Genomic DNA, 16,657 nt, shown 5'->3' with positions numbered 1-16,657 from the left:
CCACTCTGCCTGTCAAAAAAAATAAAAAATAAATAAAAAAATAAAAAAATTAAAAAATTAAAAAAAAATAAAGGAAATCCTGCTAACTGTTCAAGCCATCTCATGCCTCAAGCGCTTACATAATTTCCATTACCAATTTTTGGGGGAAAGATGTGCTACCCTGCAGAAAACATTTCATCAATCACCTACAAAAAAATTATTTTCAAACTTACCCTTAACTCTTTCACTACAAAGTTAATCTCTTTGATTATAACAACCGCTTTAAGGGGCTGTCATAGACCGACATGTTTTGGGAAGCATTAGGGTTAGGAGTCTGCACACAGACTCTCTGCTACTTACGAACCTTGGACAAGGTACTCAAACTCTCTGGGCTTCATTTTCCCCACCTATAAAATTAGTAGTGATGTCTCCTTCACCTAATTATTTTGAGGATTAAACCAGCATTCTTAGAAAGGGACAGAGCCACGGTACTCATAGAATGAATGATAGTTCCTTCTTTTAAAATATTTAAACAAAATGACCATGTTTTGCTTTAATTTGTACTTCAGGCTGAAAGCACATCAAACTTCTTCAGGGATTATTCATATGATGTAAAGATGTGATAATTTAAATGAGATGGACCTTATAAAGTACCATTTAAAATATTCACCAAGAACACCTTAAGAAACCGAAAGTAAATTCTGTTGAAAAGTCTAGAAACTGAATAAACAAATATTCAATCTTAGATTTAAATATTATAAAAAGTGGATATGCAGGAATAGGCATCTGGGTACAGCAGTTAACATGTTACCTGGGCATCTGCATCTGATATTTGAGTGCCCTGGTTTGAGTCACAGTTCTGATTCTGATTCCAACTTCTTGCTAATGCACACTTTAGAGGCTCAACAGCTTGGGACTCTGGCACCAAAATGGGAGACCTGGGTTAAGTTCCTAGCTCCTGGCTTCAGCTGGCCAAGCCACAGCTATTGCAGGCATTTAGGAAGTGGTATTTCTCTCTCTACACCTCTCTGCCTCTCTCTCTCTCTGCCTCTCTCTCCCTCCCCCCCTTCCTCTAGCTCCTCTTCCCTCTCTCCCTCCTTCTTTCTCTCACTCTCTCTCCCCCTCCCTCACTCTCCCTCCCTGCCTTTCAAATAAAAATAAACAAAACTTTCTTAAACCTGAATTTCTACCAACCTCAATTATCATTAGTAAAAAACAAAACTAGCCATAAATGTTTGGTAAATCGAACCACTGTCATCTAAGAAAAAGATAGTACTTCCAGTAAAACCTTGTCACTGCCTCACACTTGTCTCAGAGATTCCTCAGGCTCACTCCAGTCATATCTCAGCATTCTGATTCAACTTGCTCTTTTAGGTGATAAGCACAGCCAGGATCTAATTGGGAGTTCTGTGGATTTAACTGATTAAGAAACAGCAAGGATCTGGGGTAACTCGGATATTCCCTGGTCCTTGGGCAGTGCTTGACCAATAATCACCAGTTCCGACTACCAAACGTGAGAATGCAGAAATTCTGGACCACGTGATCCCCACAGGCTTGTTACTTTGGGAAAGTGAGCAGTGCGGCATCTTCCACAATTAACTTCTGCATAATTACTGAGCCCACCTCTTAGAGGGAGCATATTCCTAACACAAAATAAATTTGGAGTTAATCTTTCTTTTCCCCAGTATACTTCTTTCTATTTCCCTTGATAATCAGAGTTGACTTTTCATCTTACTGGAAAATTTGCTTTCCTGGTATACCTCCCTTCCTCACTGTACTGCTCATCTGAAAACTGTACACAGAAACTCTAACCAAGGGACCAGTTCTCAGAACATCTAGGATCAATCTAAAAATGATGCTAAAGTACACATTTACTCATTCTTACAATTTTTCATGTACATATTTCAACTCCTATTTCATCATAAAAACATTTCCATTTTTGTATTTTTCACAATAAAATTTTAATTACAGGGCAAAACAATGCGAAGAAGAAAAAAAGTTTCACAGTGTAGAATCCAGCATTTCTAAGAGTCAGGTCCAGTCCCTCCATACATGCACAACACTCAGTGCAATACTTCAGGGAACCATCATTTTAATTATACTCAGTGAAAATGTTCTAAATTCTTGACAGCAATGTGATTCTTGTACCAATGTTTAGACACTGACTTATATTAATGAAATATTACTCGGGTTTATTTTTTTAATCTGGCTGTTGAAGATCATCTTTGTGTTGAGTTTGTCAGATATTTTCTAAGTAAGTAGTATTGATAGTTTTTCCTGAATTTTTATGAAGTCAATAAGAAGGAACATAAGGTTCCACCTACCTAAAAGTAGAAGAAAAAATGACCTCCAAAACATGTTTGTGTAAGGTCTTAAATAGTAGCTATAAAACAAAATTGGGTTTTATTGTGCTAATAGACCTAAATTTTAATGAGCCAAAGTGCATATTATAAATCTGAAAAAGAGAAGGAAAAATGCTGGATCTAAATAAAACAACAACAAAAACTATTTCCAAAAAAATGTCAAATTTAATGCCTAAAAAAGAATATGGTAGAAAGTGTTCTTTTTAAATCGTAATACAACACCTGACCAACAAGGATGACTAAATTAACCAGCAACAGTTGTAGGAAAAGAAGAAATTACCTGAAAGAATAAACTAAAGGTATCAGTAATTTTACAACATGTTGACCTTCATTCTTGCCAGATGGAAAACATAGTTCCCAAATATATTTTGCATTGTTTCAACTCATGTAAGCTTATGAAAAATGTTTCAAATCAATGTAACATTAAAATGTCCAACAGATGGTGCACACATAAACGCAGAAGCTACTTCCAAACATGTGGGATGGTATTGACTTATCTTTTACTTATCCTTGCACTGATAAACTGGCTCCTCCAAACTGACAGTTTTCCAGACATTCAAGAGAACAAAAAGGAAAACACAAATGGGTCATCTTCCTAGCATCTATCCTGGGAGAAGCCAACTGCTTATTCAGGTCCCTAAGGGCCTAAATAACTAACGTGTCTTGCAATAAAGAAACATCAAAACAAGTGCCAATTTTCATCCCTTAGCTACCGTTACACTGTATTCTCTCCTCATCACCAGTTAATTCTGTGAGAGATGGATTATATGCCTACTAAGAGTTTCTCATTACATAAGTGAAACTTTTAGTACGTGAGTAAAGATAAGCCTCTTGGGCTAAATACTATATTAAACAAAGATTGTTTTGATTCAAACATTTTGCCCTAACATTAAAAAAACACATACAAGTTATAATGTTCATGCCTCTGATAAACTAAAAAACAAAAAAGGAGCCTGATATTCTGGCAAGTAGTCAAATTAGTAAATTTTGCACATTAGCAAATACTCAACATATAAATCATCAAAGACCAATGTACTAAGTTCCTTAGTTCCTTTCCTAGGCTATCTTCAATTTTCTTTGAATCATTTATGCTTTACAGCATGGTGAAGAAACACCATAGCATATTTAATAGAATGATGGCATATTAACATATCAAAAGCATATATTATATTCTAGGTAATTAAATCTTTGCTTATGAATCACTTAGAATTCCATATTTTCTTTTTTTTCTTTTTGACAGAGAGAGAGACAGAGAGAAAGGTCTTCCTTTTTCCGTTGGTTCACCCTCCAATGGCCGCTGCGGCCGGCGCACCACGCTGATCCAAAGGCAGGAGCCAGGTGCTTCTCCTGGTCTCCCATGGGGTGCAGGGCCCAAGCACCTGGGCCATCCTCCACTGCACTCCCGGGCCACAGCAGAGAGCTGGCCTGGAAGAGGGGCAACCGGGACAGAATCTGGCGCCCTGACCGGGACTAGAACCTGGTATGCCGGCGCCGCAGGCGGAAGATTAGCCTATTGAGCCGCAGCGCTGGCCTCCAGATTTTGATATGTTTCATAAAACCCTGTATTTTATTTCCTTTGAAAACACTCATACACAAAAGATATACCTTCCCCTCTAAGGAAAGTATTTTACCATTGCTGCTATTAAATTATATTTTTCTGTTGCAAAATGCTGAGAAGCTAGCATGTTTCTCAAGCTTAATGTGGTATCTGTGTACTGAAACAGCTTTGTATATTAATCATAGTTTTAATATACAGCTTAAGATGCAAATGTTCAAATTTTTTAATTTTAATTTGCTATAAAATTATTTTAGTGAGAATATTTAAATAAAAAAAACTTTGATCTTTTGTGAAGTTTACAGCCTATAATTATTTTTCTAGGTCTGAGGTCTATCCAGTATTACTTTCTCTATAACTGTAGCACTTATAAAATTTAGAAATCCCATTATTAAATCAAAATTTCCAAACAGCTTAAATTTTTCTATAATACTCAGATTTTATGTTTTATATTCACAGGGATCTTCCAAGGAAATTTCTACTTATAGTAATAAACTGTCAGGTAAACTTTTTATTAACCAATAATACATTACTGAATTTAAGTGACCATTTCTTGTTGCTGACTCCCAATAAAATTCGGCATTGTAGTCATTTCATGGTGAAAATGTCTTGATGCATAGGAACACGTAGGAGTCCTTTCACAAAAAGAAAATAATCCAAGACTAAACCAAGACTAATCCCTATCTTACTCAGATAAGAATAAAACTGCACCACTCAGCATTACAACCACCACCAATTCATCCTCAAATAATTTTTTTTCCCCAAATCTTGATGGACACAGGAGGAAGAACAAAAAGGCAAATAATTTAAATCAAGATAATCCACTAACAAGAAAACAAAAATTTATCAGTTAACATTGACTATCCAGGGGGGCCGGCGCCATGGCTCACTTGGTTAATCCTCCACCTGCAGTGCCAGCATCCCATATGGGCGCCGGGTTCTAGTCCCGGTTGCTCCTCTTCCAGTCCAGCTATGGCCTGGGAGGGCAGCAGAGGATGGCCCAGGTGCTGGGGCCCCTGCACCCATGTGGGAGACCCAGAAGAAGCTCCTGGCTCCTGGCTTCAGATCAGCTCATCTCTGGCCATTGCAGCCATTTGGGAAGTGAACCAGTCGCTCTCTCGTTCTCGCTCTCTCCTTCTCTCTTTAACTCTGCCTCTCAAATAAATAAATCTTAAAAATATATATACTTTTGGCCGGTGCCATGGCTCACTTGGCTAATCCTCCACCTGTGGCACCGGCACTCCGGGTTCTAGTCCCGGTTGGGGCGCCGGTTCTGTCCCGGTTGCCCCTCTTCCAGGCCAGCTCTCTGCTGTGGCCCAGGAGTGCAGTGGAGGATGGCCCAAGTGCTTGGGCCCTGCACCCCATGGGAGACCAGGAGGAAGCATCTGGCTCCTGGCTTTGGAAGGGCACAGTGCGCCGGTCGTAGCATCCTTTTGGGGGGTGAACCAATGGAAGGAAGACCTTTCTCTCTGTCTCTCTCACTGTCTAACTCTGCCTGTCAAAAAAAAAATACTTTTAAAAAAATCTGAAGTATAACTACACTTAAAAGTATTCAGAGGGTCCTATTTTGTTCTATAAGTTGAAATTAAATGGCAATATAGTCAAAACAAGACAAAAATATTTTAATATTTTAATATTTTAGCAGTATATTCAGAAATTCCTACATTTGCTTTGGAATTTACTGAGGAATTCACGATTACTGAATTAAAAAGACAGTATGTAAAGAGTTTCATAGACATTAATACTTATTGTATTTTTTCCAAAAATGGCAAAGAAGCTGGTCTAGAATAATCAGCTGATTTTTTTTTAAGGACTTTGCATGGGGATAGAAGAGTAGATAGTGTATACACTACCGTAAACAGATTAGCAAATTATTCCTGCTACAATATAAAAAAAAGGGGCATGAGAGTGTAAGGGAACAATTAAAACCACGAAAAATTTTATTCTAAACTTATTTTCCTTCATATTTCCCTCTAACATGGGAAAAATGTAACATTAAATATCAGTGCAAGAAGTTAATAATATTCAAAACTAAGGATAAAGGCTTGGAAAAATATGAGAACTCTGCACTTTGCACTCAATCTTTCAGCAAATCCCATCCCAATGCATCCCAAGATTAACTGCTGCACCAAATGAACAAAATGCAGAGTTAACAAAAAGAAAGAGAGAGAGCAAGGGAGATCTTCCATTCACTGATTTACTGCCCAAATGGCCACAATGGTCAGGTTTGGACCAGCCAAAGCCAGGAGCCTTGAACTCTATCCAGGTCTTCCATGTGCGAAGCAGGGGTCCAAGTATTTGCCCATCTTCCACTGCTTTTCCAGGCACATTAGTATGGAGCGTGATAGGAATCAGAGCAGCCAGGACTTAAATTGGAACTTATTTGGGATGTTGGATTCATGGGGGCAGCTTAACCCACAGTGCCATACTACCCAGTTCCCTATTCCCTTTCTTATTTTTTTTTAAAGATTTTTATTTATTTATTTGAGAGGTAGAGTTACAGACAGTGAGAGGCAGAGACAGAGAGAAAGGTCTTCCTTCCGTTGGTTCACCCCCCAAGTGGCCACAACGGCCAGAGCTGTGCTGATCCAAAGCCAGGAGCCAGGAGCTTCTTCCAGGTCTCCCATGCAGGTGTAGGAGCCCAAGCACTTGAGCCACCTTCTACTGCTTTCCCAGACCATACCAGAGAGCTGGATTGGAAGAGGAGTAGCTGGGAGTCGAACTGGCCCCCATATGGGATACTGGCACCGCAAACAGAGGATTAACCAAGTGAGCCACGGCGCCAGCCCCTCCCTTTCTTATTAAAACCTTTATCTATCTTCTATCTTCTAGCTATCTAGCTATCTCTTTTTAAGTGCAACGAAAGACAAAAGGCAAAAAGTATCTTTATGAATCATTCACTCATGTTTTCATCCACCTAACTAGCAGCATCTAATCCATCACATACTGCTAGGTCTGACTAAAGAAAATATTTAATTCCTTGATTTAATTTTTTTATTTTACTCAGATTTATTCCATAAATCAGTAAGCAATGGTATGATATAAAAGTGCAATGCTTTTTACGTGACTAACAACTTTATCAGAAATCCAAGGTTAGCTAAAATAAGGTCTTAAAACTAGATGAAATCCTTGAGAAGTAACACACCTGGTGATTCTCCACCCACATCTGAGGCCTGGGCTGAATCTACTGAGGAAACCACACTCACAGCATTGGCAGGTACACTCGTAGCAAGGGTGGAAGGTAAGACTGCTGCTTTTTTTGTTGCAACAATGACACTTCTGAAATAAAGACAGAAAATATTATCAATACAGAAGACTGCTTGTGTGAATTTCAAAAAGAAACTAAGATGTTAACTTCTAATTTTGTTCCTTATCTCTATTTTGATATACAATTAAGAATATTTTTCCAATATGAAATCTCTTCAATGCTGTTCCTAATTATGTGCTTTTTAATTTTTTTTTGACCAAGGATAGTGCCCTAAGGATATATAAGTCCTCTTGATATATTAGCTTAAATTTACCACCTAGTATTTTTTAAATGAAGAATCATCTTTAATTACCTAATAAATAATATATAGCCAAAAGTATATAAAAAAGAAATTCTGGCCCTCAAGTGGAAAACTAATTAATTTTTTTGCAACCTTAGAATTGAAGCAAAAAAACAAACATGGTTCAACAAGGGTTTTAAAACATTGTTAATTTGAAATAATAAACTATAAGAAATCTAGGGTGAAAAATGTAGACATAAACAATTTCCCAACATAAACGCAACCAAAGTTTTTCTTTTTTGCCTCAGAGACTATATCTTTTGATAATATCACATAGAAAAATGTATAAGTAAAAAAACTAGATGCAAATATATCATAGAATCAAAGTTGTTCAGCTTGTATATAATATAAACACAGGTATTCATAATATTCCAATTTCAATTACAGTGTAATACTTTATATCAAAATAGTAACTAAAAGACCTTGTTAGGCATAACTTAAAAGGCATTTTTAATTGAAGTTAGCTCCATAAACATGCAAAAACCCAGTTAATGAGGTAAAGAGGACAGCTGATATATAATGCACTCCCACAGCAGTGCTTACTTTTAATTACCTGGTGTTAAGCATAAGCCTAAAGTCTTCAACATTCAATTTATTTAATCACATCTTTTGTTGACAATACTGCAACTGCAAGCTGCAAGTATTCCCTTAATAGCTTTAAAAAGTATTAGCTTTTAAACAAAGTTACTTAAGTACTTGATCCAAATAAATGTATTCAAAAGTGAAAATTATGTAATTCTAATATTTTAGGAATACATTTTTCTTGTTGTTATTTGAAAAAGAGATAACACGAGTGAAATAGGTTCCGTTTTACTTCAGTGCCTATCATGTGAGGGCAAATACTGTTGCCAATTAAATCAAGTTCTCTTGTGCTAGGCATGGCTTATTCAATGTACTTGAGGGTAGCTGGTGTCAAATCATTATAAGGGTGACTGCCAATGTTAACTATACACTAAAAAATAGAAGCAACAGCCACCTGAGCCCCAAGTCCAGAATGCTGTGTTTAAACCATGGTAGCTGATATCAGATGAAGATTATTGACTTAAGGGAGAGTAGATATGATGTGCGTGGGGGCGGGGTACACACGCATGCTCACACTGCTGCTGGTACATTCAGAAAACAGCACACAATATAATTTGTGCATTTCCTATTCCACACAGAAATTTACAAGTCCTTTGTTTACAAAAATCTCTATCCTCTAGCAACCTATTTTTTGAAGAGAAGAAATATAGAATTTACTTTCAGATTTATATATAAAATAATGAACCAGCAAGCTCTACTTTACTCATACAAAAGGCAAGTACAATAAAAGTGACAGAAATACAAATAAATGTCAAACTTATTTTCTTATGATCAAAATCTAAGACAGGGGGCAGGCATTTGGCCTAGTAATTAAAACACCCGATGTTCCACATCCAAGTGCTGGGTTCACTGCCCAACTCTGGATCCTGACTCCAGTTTCCTGTTAATGCAGACCCTGGGAGACAGCAGTGGTGGCTCAAGTGCTTATGTTACTGCCACCCAAGTGAGAGACCCGAACTGAGTCCCCAGCTCCCAGCTTCAGCTGGCCCTGGCCCAGCCCTGGCCCATAACTGTTGAGGGCTTTTGGGATGAGAATTGGTGGATGGAAGTATTCTCTGTGTCTCACTGCCTCTCAAATAAGTAACTTTTTATTAATTTAACACATATACCTACCCAAAAATTCCAATTCCACTCCTAGAAATTCCCCCAAAGAAACCTATATCCACAAAAATGTGTACAATAATATTCATAGAGGCTTTACTTACAATAACCACAAAGCAGAAAGAACCCAAATGTCCTTTGTACAAGAAAATAAGCATCTTTAAAAGATAGCATGCTTATAAAACAGAATACGAGTCAGAAATAAAAAGTAAACTATTGATAAGCCTAACAACATGGATGAAACTCAATAGCATTATATGGAATAAAAGAAACATTATCCTAAAATACACATACTTTGTGCTAACTTTGACATGAAGTTCTACAATAGTCAAAAGTAGTCTATGGCAGAAAAAAAAATTCAGAGTAATAACTGTCTCTGAAGGATTAGGATAAGAATTGGTTGGAAAATGGGGGTTTTTTAAGACTGACAATATCTTAATGAGGTTTTGATTTACAAAATTGTATGAATGTCTCCAAAGTCATCAAATGGTTATGCCTAAGATTTGTGCCTTTCACTGCATGTAAATTTTACATTAAAACCTGTATTAATCTATAGGTAGAGTACTGAAGGCTTAAGTGTGTAAGAGTGAAGTAAACTGATGTCTGCATCTTCCTTTGAAATGCATTCCAAAAAATAAAATTGAGGGCAAGCACTGTGGCATCATGGTTAAACCACTACTTGGGAAACCTGCAGCCAACATCTGAGTGCCTGGGATCAAGTCCCACACCTTCCTCCAATCCACATCCTGCTAATGTGCACACTGAGAGGCAACAAATAATGGTGCCTGAGTCCCTGTTTCCCATAAGGGAGACCCAGATGGAGCTCCAGGCTCCCGATTTTGTCCTGGCCTCAACAAGCTATTGTGGACATCTGAGGAGTGAACCAATGGAAGGATTTTCTGTCTCTGTCTCTCTCTTTCTCTTTCTCTTTCTCTTTCTCTTTCTCTTTTTCTCTCTCTCTCTCTCTCCCTCTCCCCCCCTCTCTCTCCCTCTCCCTCTCCCTCTCTCTGTCACTTTGCCTTTCAAATAAATAAATAAACTTTACAAAATTTAATAAAAGATTGATGGAATACAGAAAGTTACATGATGACGCAAACAGAGTTAAAGGCCAATTGTAGAACCTCAGTGATGCATCTCAGGGTGTTTGCTGTTTAATTCTTTCAACTTCTCTATAAGCCTGAATATTTTCATAATTAAACTTTGGAAAACTGGTAACAGAAAAAAGTAGACTGTAGATGCTCCACAATATGCACAATCTTAATTTGTCCAGGATGACAGGATTAATCAGATACAACAGAACACAATGTCATTTCTGGTCCTTAAGGCTACTGCTGCTAAAAGTGCTTTCAGTCATAAATACTTATTATCCAAGATCTTTAACATATTCTCAGGAATGATATATCTCAAGCATGGTCTCCTACCAGATTTTTTTTTAAAATCTTCATTTATTTTTTTGAAAGGCAGAATTACAGAGAGAAAAATAAAAGGACAGAGAGATCTTCCATGCACTGGTTCAGTCCCCAGATGGATGCAACAGTCGGTGCTGGGCCACAAGCCTGGAATCCCACCCAGATCTCCAGGATGGGTGGCAGGGATACAAGTACTTGGGACATCTTCTACTCCCTTCCCAGGCACATTAACACTTCAAAAAAAATCTACAAATTTAAATTTACTACTACATAATTTGATCTTGCAAGGACCAGATATTTCACTTTTTATTTTAATAAAATGCTTTGGAAAATACAACACATATTTAACAAAACCTTGAGAGTCTATATGCCAGGCAATATGGTAAGGATATCTCTGGTATCTTTCTCAGACTAAAGCTTAAGTTTCTATTTATGAAATGAAAAGAAATCCTTTTTAATGTTAATAAAACAAATAATTAATTTTTAATATCTAACATCAATTTTAACAAAAAGTATTTCAAGCTATATGGCATAAAGAATTTGGAAGAGAGATAACCAGTTATATAAGATGGCTTTCCAACTGCTGATTAAAAATGAAATAATAGAAGATAAAATATAACATCATTTTTTTCTTTATGGACTCAATAGCTTTAATCAATACTTAAAATTTGTGAGCCATTGTACTTAGGACATTCACAAACTGCAACATTTATATTTACAACAACCAATGAAGCTAGTACCACATATTGTTTCACACATGGGAAAGAAGTAATTTTATTAAGGCCCCATACAAAGCAGGTGAAAATACTTTTTTTTTTTTTAACCTAAACTAGAAAGCCTTTTTTGAAAGTTTGTCCAATTCATTACTGACTAGCAAACAGCAACCAGGTCTTCAGGCTCACTAAGATTCAAAAATTCCACTGCAGAATATGTTTCAAATATCACAAATCTCCACATAAATGATATTTTATTTAACATAAAAAATAGTTCAGGAAGGGAGAAAGGCATTTTCTGACTAGCACTTTAGTCCCTAAGGATCCAGCTGAAAAGCCAGACCAGCCCTTGAACTTTATCAAGATAAATCCCTGGCATCCACTAATCACCAGAGAGGATCTTCAAATTAGATAAGAACAAGAATGTTGGCATGAGAATGAACACAAACACCTTCCTCTTCACAAAGGCCCACAACCTGGCAGCCTTTCAGCAAGGTTTCACTCATGGAGCTGTTACTCTAAACTTTCCAGCTATTGCTTGGAAGTTGATAATTCTTAAGATATGAGGAGAGTTGTGATTTCTGACACAGCATTCCTGAGATAAATACATGATCAGAGGGATGCTTTGAAATTCCCAAAGATATTCCACTGGTCCATGGCTGCATGAAAGGTTTTCAAAAGGTGTCTCTTACTAAGAAAAAGAAGGGGGAAAAACAGAGCAGACTACTTGCCATCCGATGGTATGTTAAGCTTACCAGACACAAACATTCTGGAAAATGCTATCATTAAAATCACCCTTTGTTTTCTACTTCAATAAACCCTCTGTAAACTCTCTAAGTTTGGTTTCCTAAATTAGTCCAAAATCCAGTCACTTAAACAAGGCATCAGTAATACACTGATTAAATTTATATGCTATTTTACAAAGAAATAAAAATAAATGCCAAAATATAAAGAAATTTTACTCTTTTAAAGAACATCAATTGATTTGACTCTGTCAATAAGACATGTTAAATTTAAAAATGTAACCTTATTGTTAGTACAGTGTTTCTAAGTACTCAATCTAACGTTAGTACAAATTTAAGCAAATTATAAAAATTGAGAATATTCTTAAAACCCTGATAACTGGGGCTGGCACCGTGGCTCATTTGGTTAATCCTCAGCCTGCGGTGCCGGCATCCCATATGGGCGCCAAGTTCTGGTCCCAGTTGCTCCTCTTCCAGTCTAGCTCTCTGCTGTGGCCCAGGAGGGCAATGGAGAATGGCCCAGGTGATTGGGCCCTGCACCCGCATGGGAGACCAGGAAGGGGCACCTAGCTCCTGGCTTTGGATCAGCACAGCGCCAGCCGTAGTGGCCATTTGGGGAGTGAACCAACGGAGGGAAGACCTTTCTCTCTGTTTCTCTCTCACACTGTCTATAACTCTACCTGTCAAATTAAAAAACAAAACAAAACAAAAAACCTAATAACTTATACCTCTTCTCACTGTCAAAATATAGCAATTATTATTTTTTTTTGACAGGCAGAGTGGACAGTGAGAGAGAGACAGAGAGAAAGGTCTTCCTTTGCAATTATTATTAATAGTAATTGCAATTAATATTAATTACTTTGTACTTTTAATGGAATGTTTGAACATATGTATCTATACTTAATTAACATCATAAAGTCCAAACTATTTGTACAATGCCTTTTTCATTTAAAAATGTATCTTAGGCCCAGTATCATGGCACGGCAGGTTAAACTGCTGCCTACAACACCAGCATCCCATATGAGCTCTGGTTCAACTCCCTGCTGCTCCACTTCTGATCTAGCTTCCTACTAATGTGCCTGGGAAAGCAACAAATGATGGGCCAAGTGCCTGGGCCTCATCACCCATGTGTGAGTCCTGGTTGCAGTCATTTGGGAAGTGAAGCTCCCTCTCCCTCTCTCTGTACTTCTTTCAAATAAATAAAATAAATCTTTTAAAAAGCAAAAAACTTATCTTTACTTAATTGACAGTAGTGAAGCACAGCAGTTAAAACAACACTTGGGACACCTGCCTCCCACATCGGATTGCCATGGTTCAAGTCCCACCTCCACTTCTGATTCTAGCTTCCTGCTAATGAACACCTTGGAAGGCAGGAGATAATGGATCAACTACTTAGGACTCTGCCACCCATGTGAGAGACCCAGATTGCATTTCAGTCTCATAGCTTCAACTTGGCTGAACTTCAGTTGTTGAAGACATTTGTGGAATAAACCTGTAAATGGAAAAATCTCTCTGCCTGTATCTTTGCATTTCAAATAAAAAACATTTTTTTAAAACATATCTTCAGTATCACTTGACATCAATAACCAATGTTTCAGTCTTCTCTCTCTAATGGCTGCACAGTGCGGGTTAAGGATCCCTTAGACAACAAGTATTGGAGATTTTTTTTTTCTACATTTGGGAAATTTTGCACATACTCAATGAAATATCTTGGGGAAAGGAACCAATTTCTAAACACTAAATTCATTTATGTTTCGTATTTAACTTAACATATAGGCTGAAGGTAATTTTATACCATATTTTAAAGGCATGTTTGTGGCTTGACTGTAACCAGTTACATGAGGTGTGGAATTTTCCATGTGTAATCTCATACTGCCTTTAAAGGTTTTAACATTTTAGAGCAATTTGGATTTCAGATTTTTGGATTAAGTATGTTCAACCTGATTTCCTACATGCATAAAGGATACATGTGCCCAATGCCTCATATGTTGGCAACTAAAAACAAATTTTTTTATCATTATGAAACAATGTTGCGATGAAATGTTGCCAAGCAAATCAAAGGAGGTAACCTACTGTCAGACCCACTAGGTTCAAATCTTAGCTCCACCAATTATTTAGATAAGACCATAAATCACATACTTAATCTCTCTCTGTTTCTTCATCTGTAAGGAGAGAACAAAAACAGTATTTATCTATCTACCTATTTGAATAATGTATTACAATAGGCCTTCACAAAGTAAAAGATCAATCGGTTATTAGCTCATTATAAAAAAAATCTTGTAGGGCTGCTTGTATAAAACATTTTATACCTACATATTTCTTCTGTATAAACTTTCAGAAGTGGAATTAAGGATACATATTTTAATTAATACTGCCAATTTGCTTCCAATAAATTATAGCAACATGCCATTTCAACAATAGTATAAAATATTTCTTCATACTCATTTTTAAATCTCTGTATATTTAATTGGGGAAATTATCTTATGCTTATTTTAATATGCATTTCTTTCACTATTAGTGATATGAATCATCTTTACATATTTGCATATAAGCAGTATTCCTTACATAAACTACTGATTCCTATAATTATCCATTGTTCTGGCAGATTAGCCACCTTACTTATTTATTAAAATCATATGTATATGTGCTGAGAATATAATCCTTATGATACATAATACTGATATGCTTAAATTGTATAAAATATACAATTCTATAATACATGTTCCAAATATTTGGTGCATACACACATGCACATACACCAAAAAGCAGGAATGACTAAGTTCATATTTACTTTTTATTAACTAGAGTTTTTTTAAATTTTATTTTTATTATAAATTTTATTATTTTAAATTTATTATTATAAATTTTATTATTATATTATAATAAATATAAATTCCATAGGTACAGCTTTTGGAATATAGCAGTTCTTCCCCCAATACTCGCCTTCCCACTTCCACTCCCGACTCACTTCCTACTCCCACTCCTGTCACATTCTTCAATAAGATTCATTTTTAATTATCTTTATATATAGGAGACGAACTCAGCCGGCGCTGCGGCTCACTTGGCTAATCCTCCGCCTGAGGCACCAGCACCCCGGTTTCTAGTCCTGGTTGGGGCGCCAGATTCTGTCCCGGTTGCTCCTCTTCCAGGCCAGCTCTCTGTTGTGGCCCAGGAAGGTATTGGAGGATGGCCCAAGTTCTTGGGTCCCTGCACCCGCATGGGAGACCAGGAGGAAGCACCTGGCTCCTGGCTCTGGATTGGCACAGCGCACTGGCCATAGCAGCCATTTGGGGAATGAACCAACGGAAGGAAGACCTTTCTCTCTGTCTCTCTCTCTCTCTGTCATTGTCTAACTCTGCCTGTCCAGAAAAAAAAAAAAAAACAACAACAACAACAACTCTATACTAAGTAAAGATTTCAACAGTTTGCACCCACACGGATACACAAAGTATAAAATACTGTTTGAAGACAAGTTTTACCATTAACTCTTATAGTACAACTCATTAAGGACAGAGGTCCTACATGGGGAGTAAGTGCACAGTGACTCCTGTTGTTGATTTAACAACTGACACTCTTATTTATGACGTCAGTGATCAGCCGAGGCTCTTGCCATGAGCTGCCAAGGCTATGGAAGCCTCTTGAGTTCACCAACTCTGACCTTATTTAGACAAGGTCATAATCAAAGTAGAAATTCTCTCCTCCCTTCAGAAAAAGTACATCCTTCTTTGACGGCCCCTTCTTTCCACTGGGATCTCACTCACAGAGATCCTTCATTAGTTCATGTTTATTGAGTGACTTCTCCAAATTACATAAAAATTAATATAATTTAACATCAATGCATATTATTATGCCTTTTTTTTCTTTTTAATGGCTGTACAGTACAGATTGAACATCTCTAATCTGAAAATCCTAAATCTAAAATGCTCCAAAATTTAAAGCATTTTGATTCTTTTTAATTTGGGTTTGTTTGCATTTTGGATTTCATGTTTTTAGATAAGGAATGTTCCACCAGTAAAGTCTATTAAAATATTCTAAAACCCAAAAATCTCCAATGTCTAAAACATGTCCTGTCCCAAACATTTTGCAAGAGGGATATTCAACCTATACTACAAAGTTAAGTAATAAGAAAACTTCCAATTTCACTAAAAAGTGATAGAACCAGTACTCAAACCCATTTTGTCTGATTTCTAAGGCTAATATTTTAATTTCTTCTATTATAAAAACTATTTTTTTTATCAGAAAGATGGTGAGAAAGAGAGACAGAGAGGAAGGTCTTCCTTCCGTTGGTTCACCCCCCAAATGGCCACCACAGCCGAATCTACACCGATCTGAAGCCAGGAGCCAGGTGCTTCCTCCTAGTCTCCCATGCGGGTGCAGGGCCCAAGCACCTGGACCATCCTCCACTGCCTTCCCGGGCCACAGCAGAGAGCTGGACTGGAAGAGGAGCAACCGGGACCAGAACTCGGTGCCCATATGGGATGCCAGCGCCGCAGATGGAGGAGTAACCAAGTGAGCCATGGCACTGGCCCTAAAAACTATTTTTTAAAAACAAGACATTTGAAAGTAGGAGCCACTATCCCACTAGGTGTATACCACCCATGTACTATTTTTTTTTTTTTTAAGATTTTATTTATTTATTTGAGAGGCAGAGTTACAGACAGTGA

General features: G+C 37.1%; 1 protein-coding gene across 3 annotated transcripts in view; it reads right to left on the bottom strand.

The window, feature by feature from the left end:
- Positions 1 to 16,657, bottom strand: part of LRBA (LPS responsive beige-like anchor protein) — a 751,045-nt gene that overhangs the window by 538,390 nt on the left and 195,998 nt on the right. For all 3 annotated transcript variants that reach the window (XM_051819347.3, XM_051819348.3, XM_089302377.1), the window contains exon 30: positions 7,043 to 7,176. In XM_051819347.3, the coding sequence (XP_051675307.3) occupies positions 7,043 to 7,176 (134 nt within the window). The remainder of the gene's footprint in view (positions 1 to 7,042; positions 7,177 to 16,657) is intronic.

The sequence above is a fragment of the Oryctolagus cuniculus genome, chromosome 8 (genome assembly GCF_051225735.1).
Source record: "Oryctolagus cuniculus isolate XC-2025 breed Fujian yellow rabbit chromosome 8, ASM5122573v1, whole genome shotgun sequence".
NCBI lineage: Eukaryota > Metazoa > Chordata > Mammalia > Lagomorpha > Leporidae > Oryctolagus > Oryctolagus cuniculus.
This window is presented reverse-complemented; position numbering and strand designations above follow the sequence as displayed.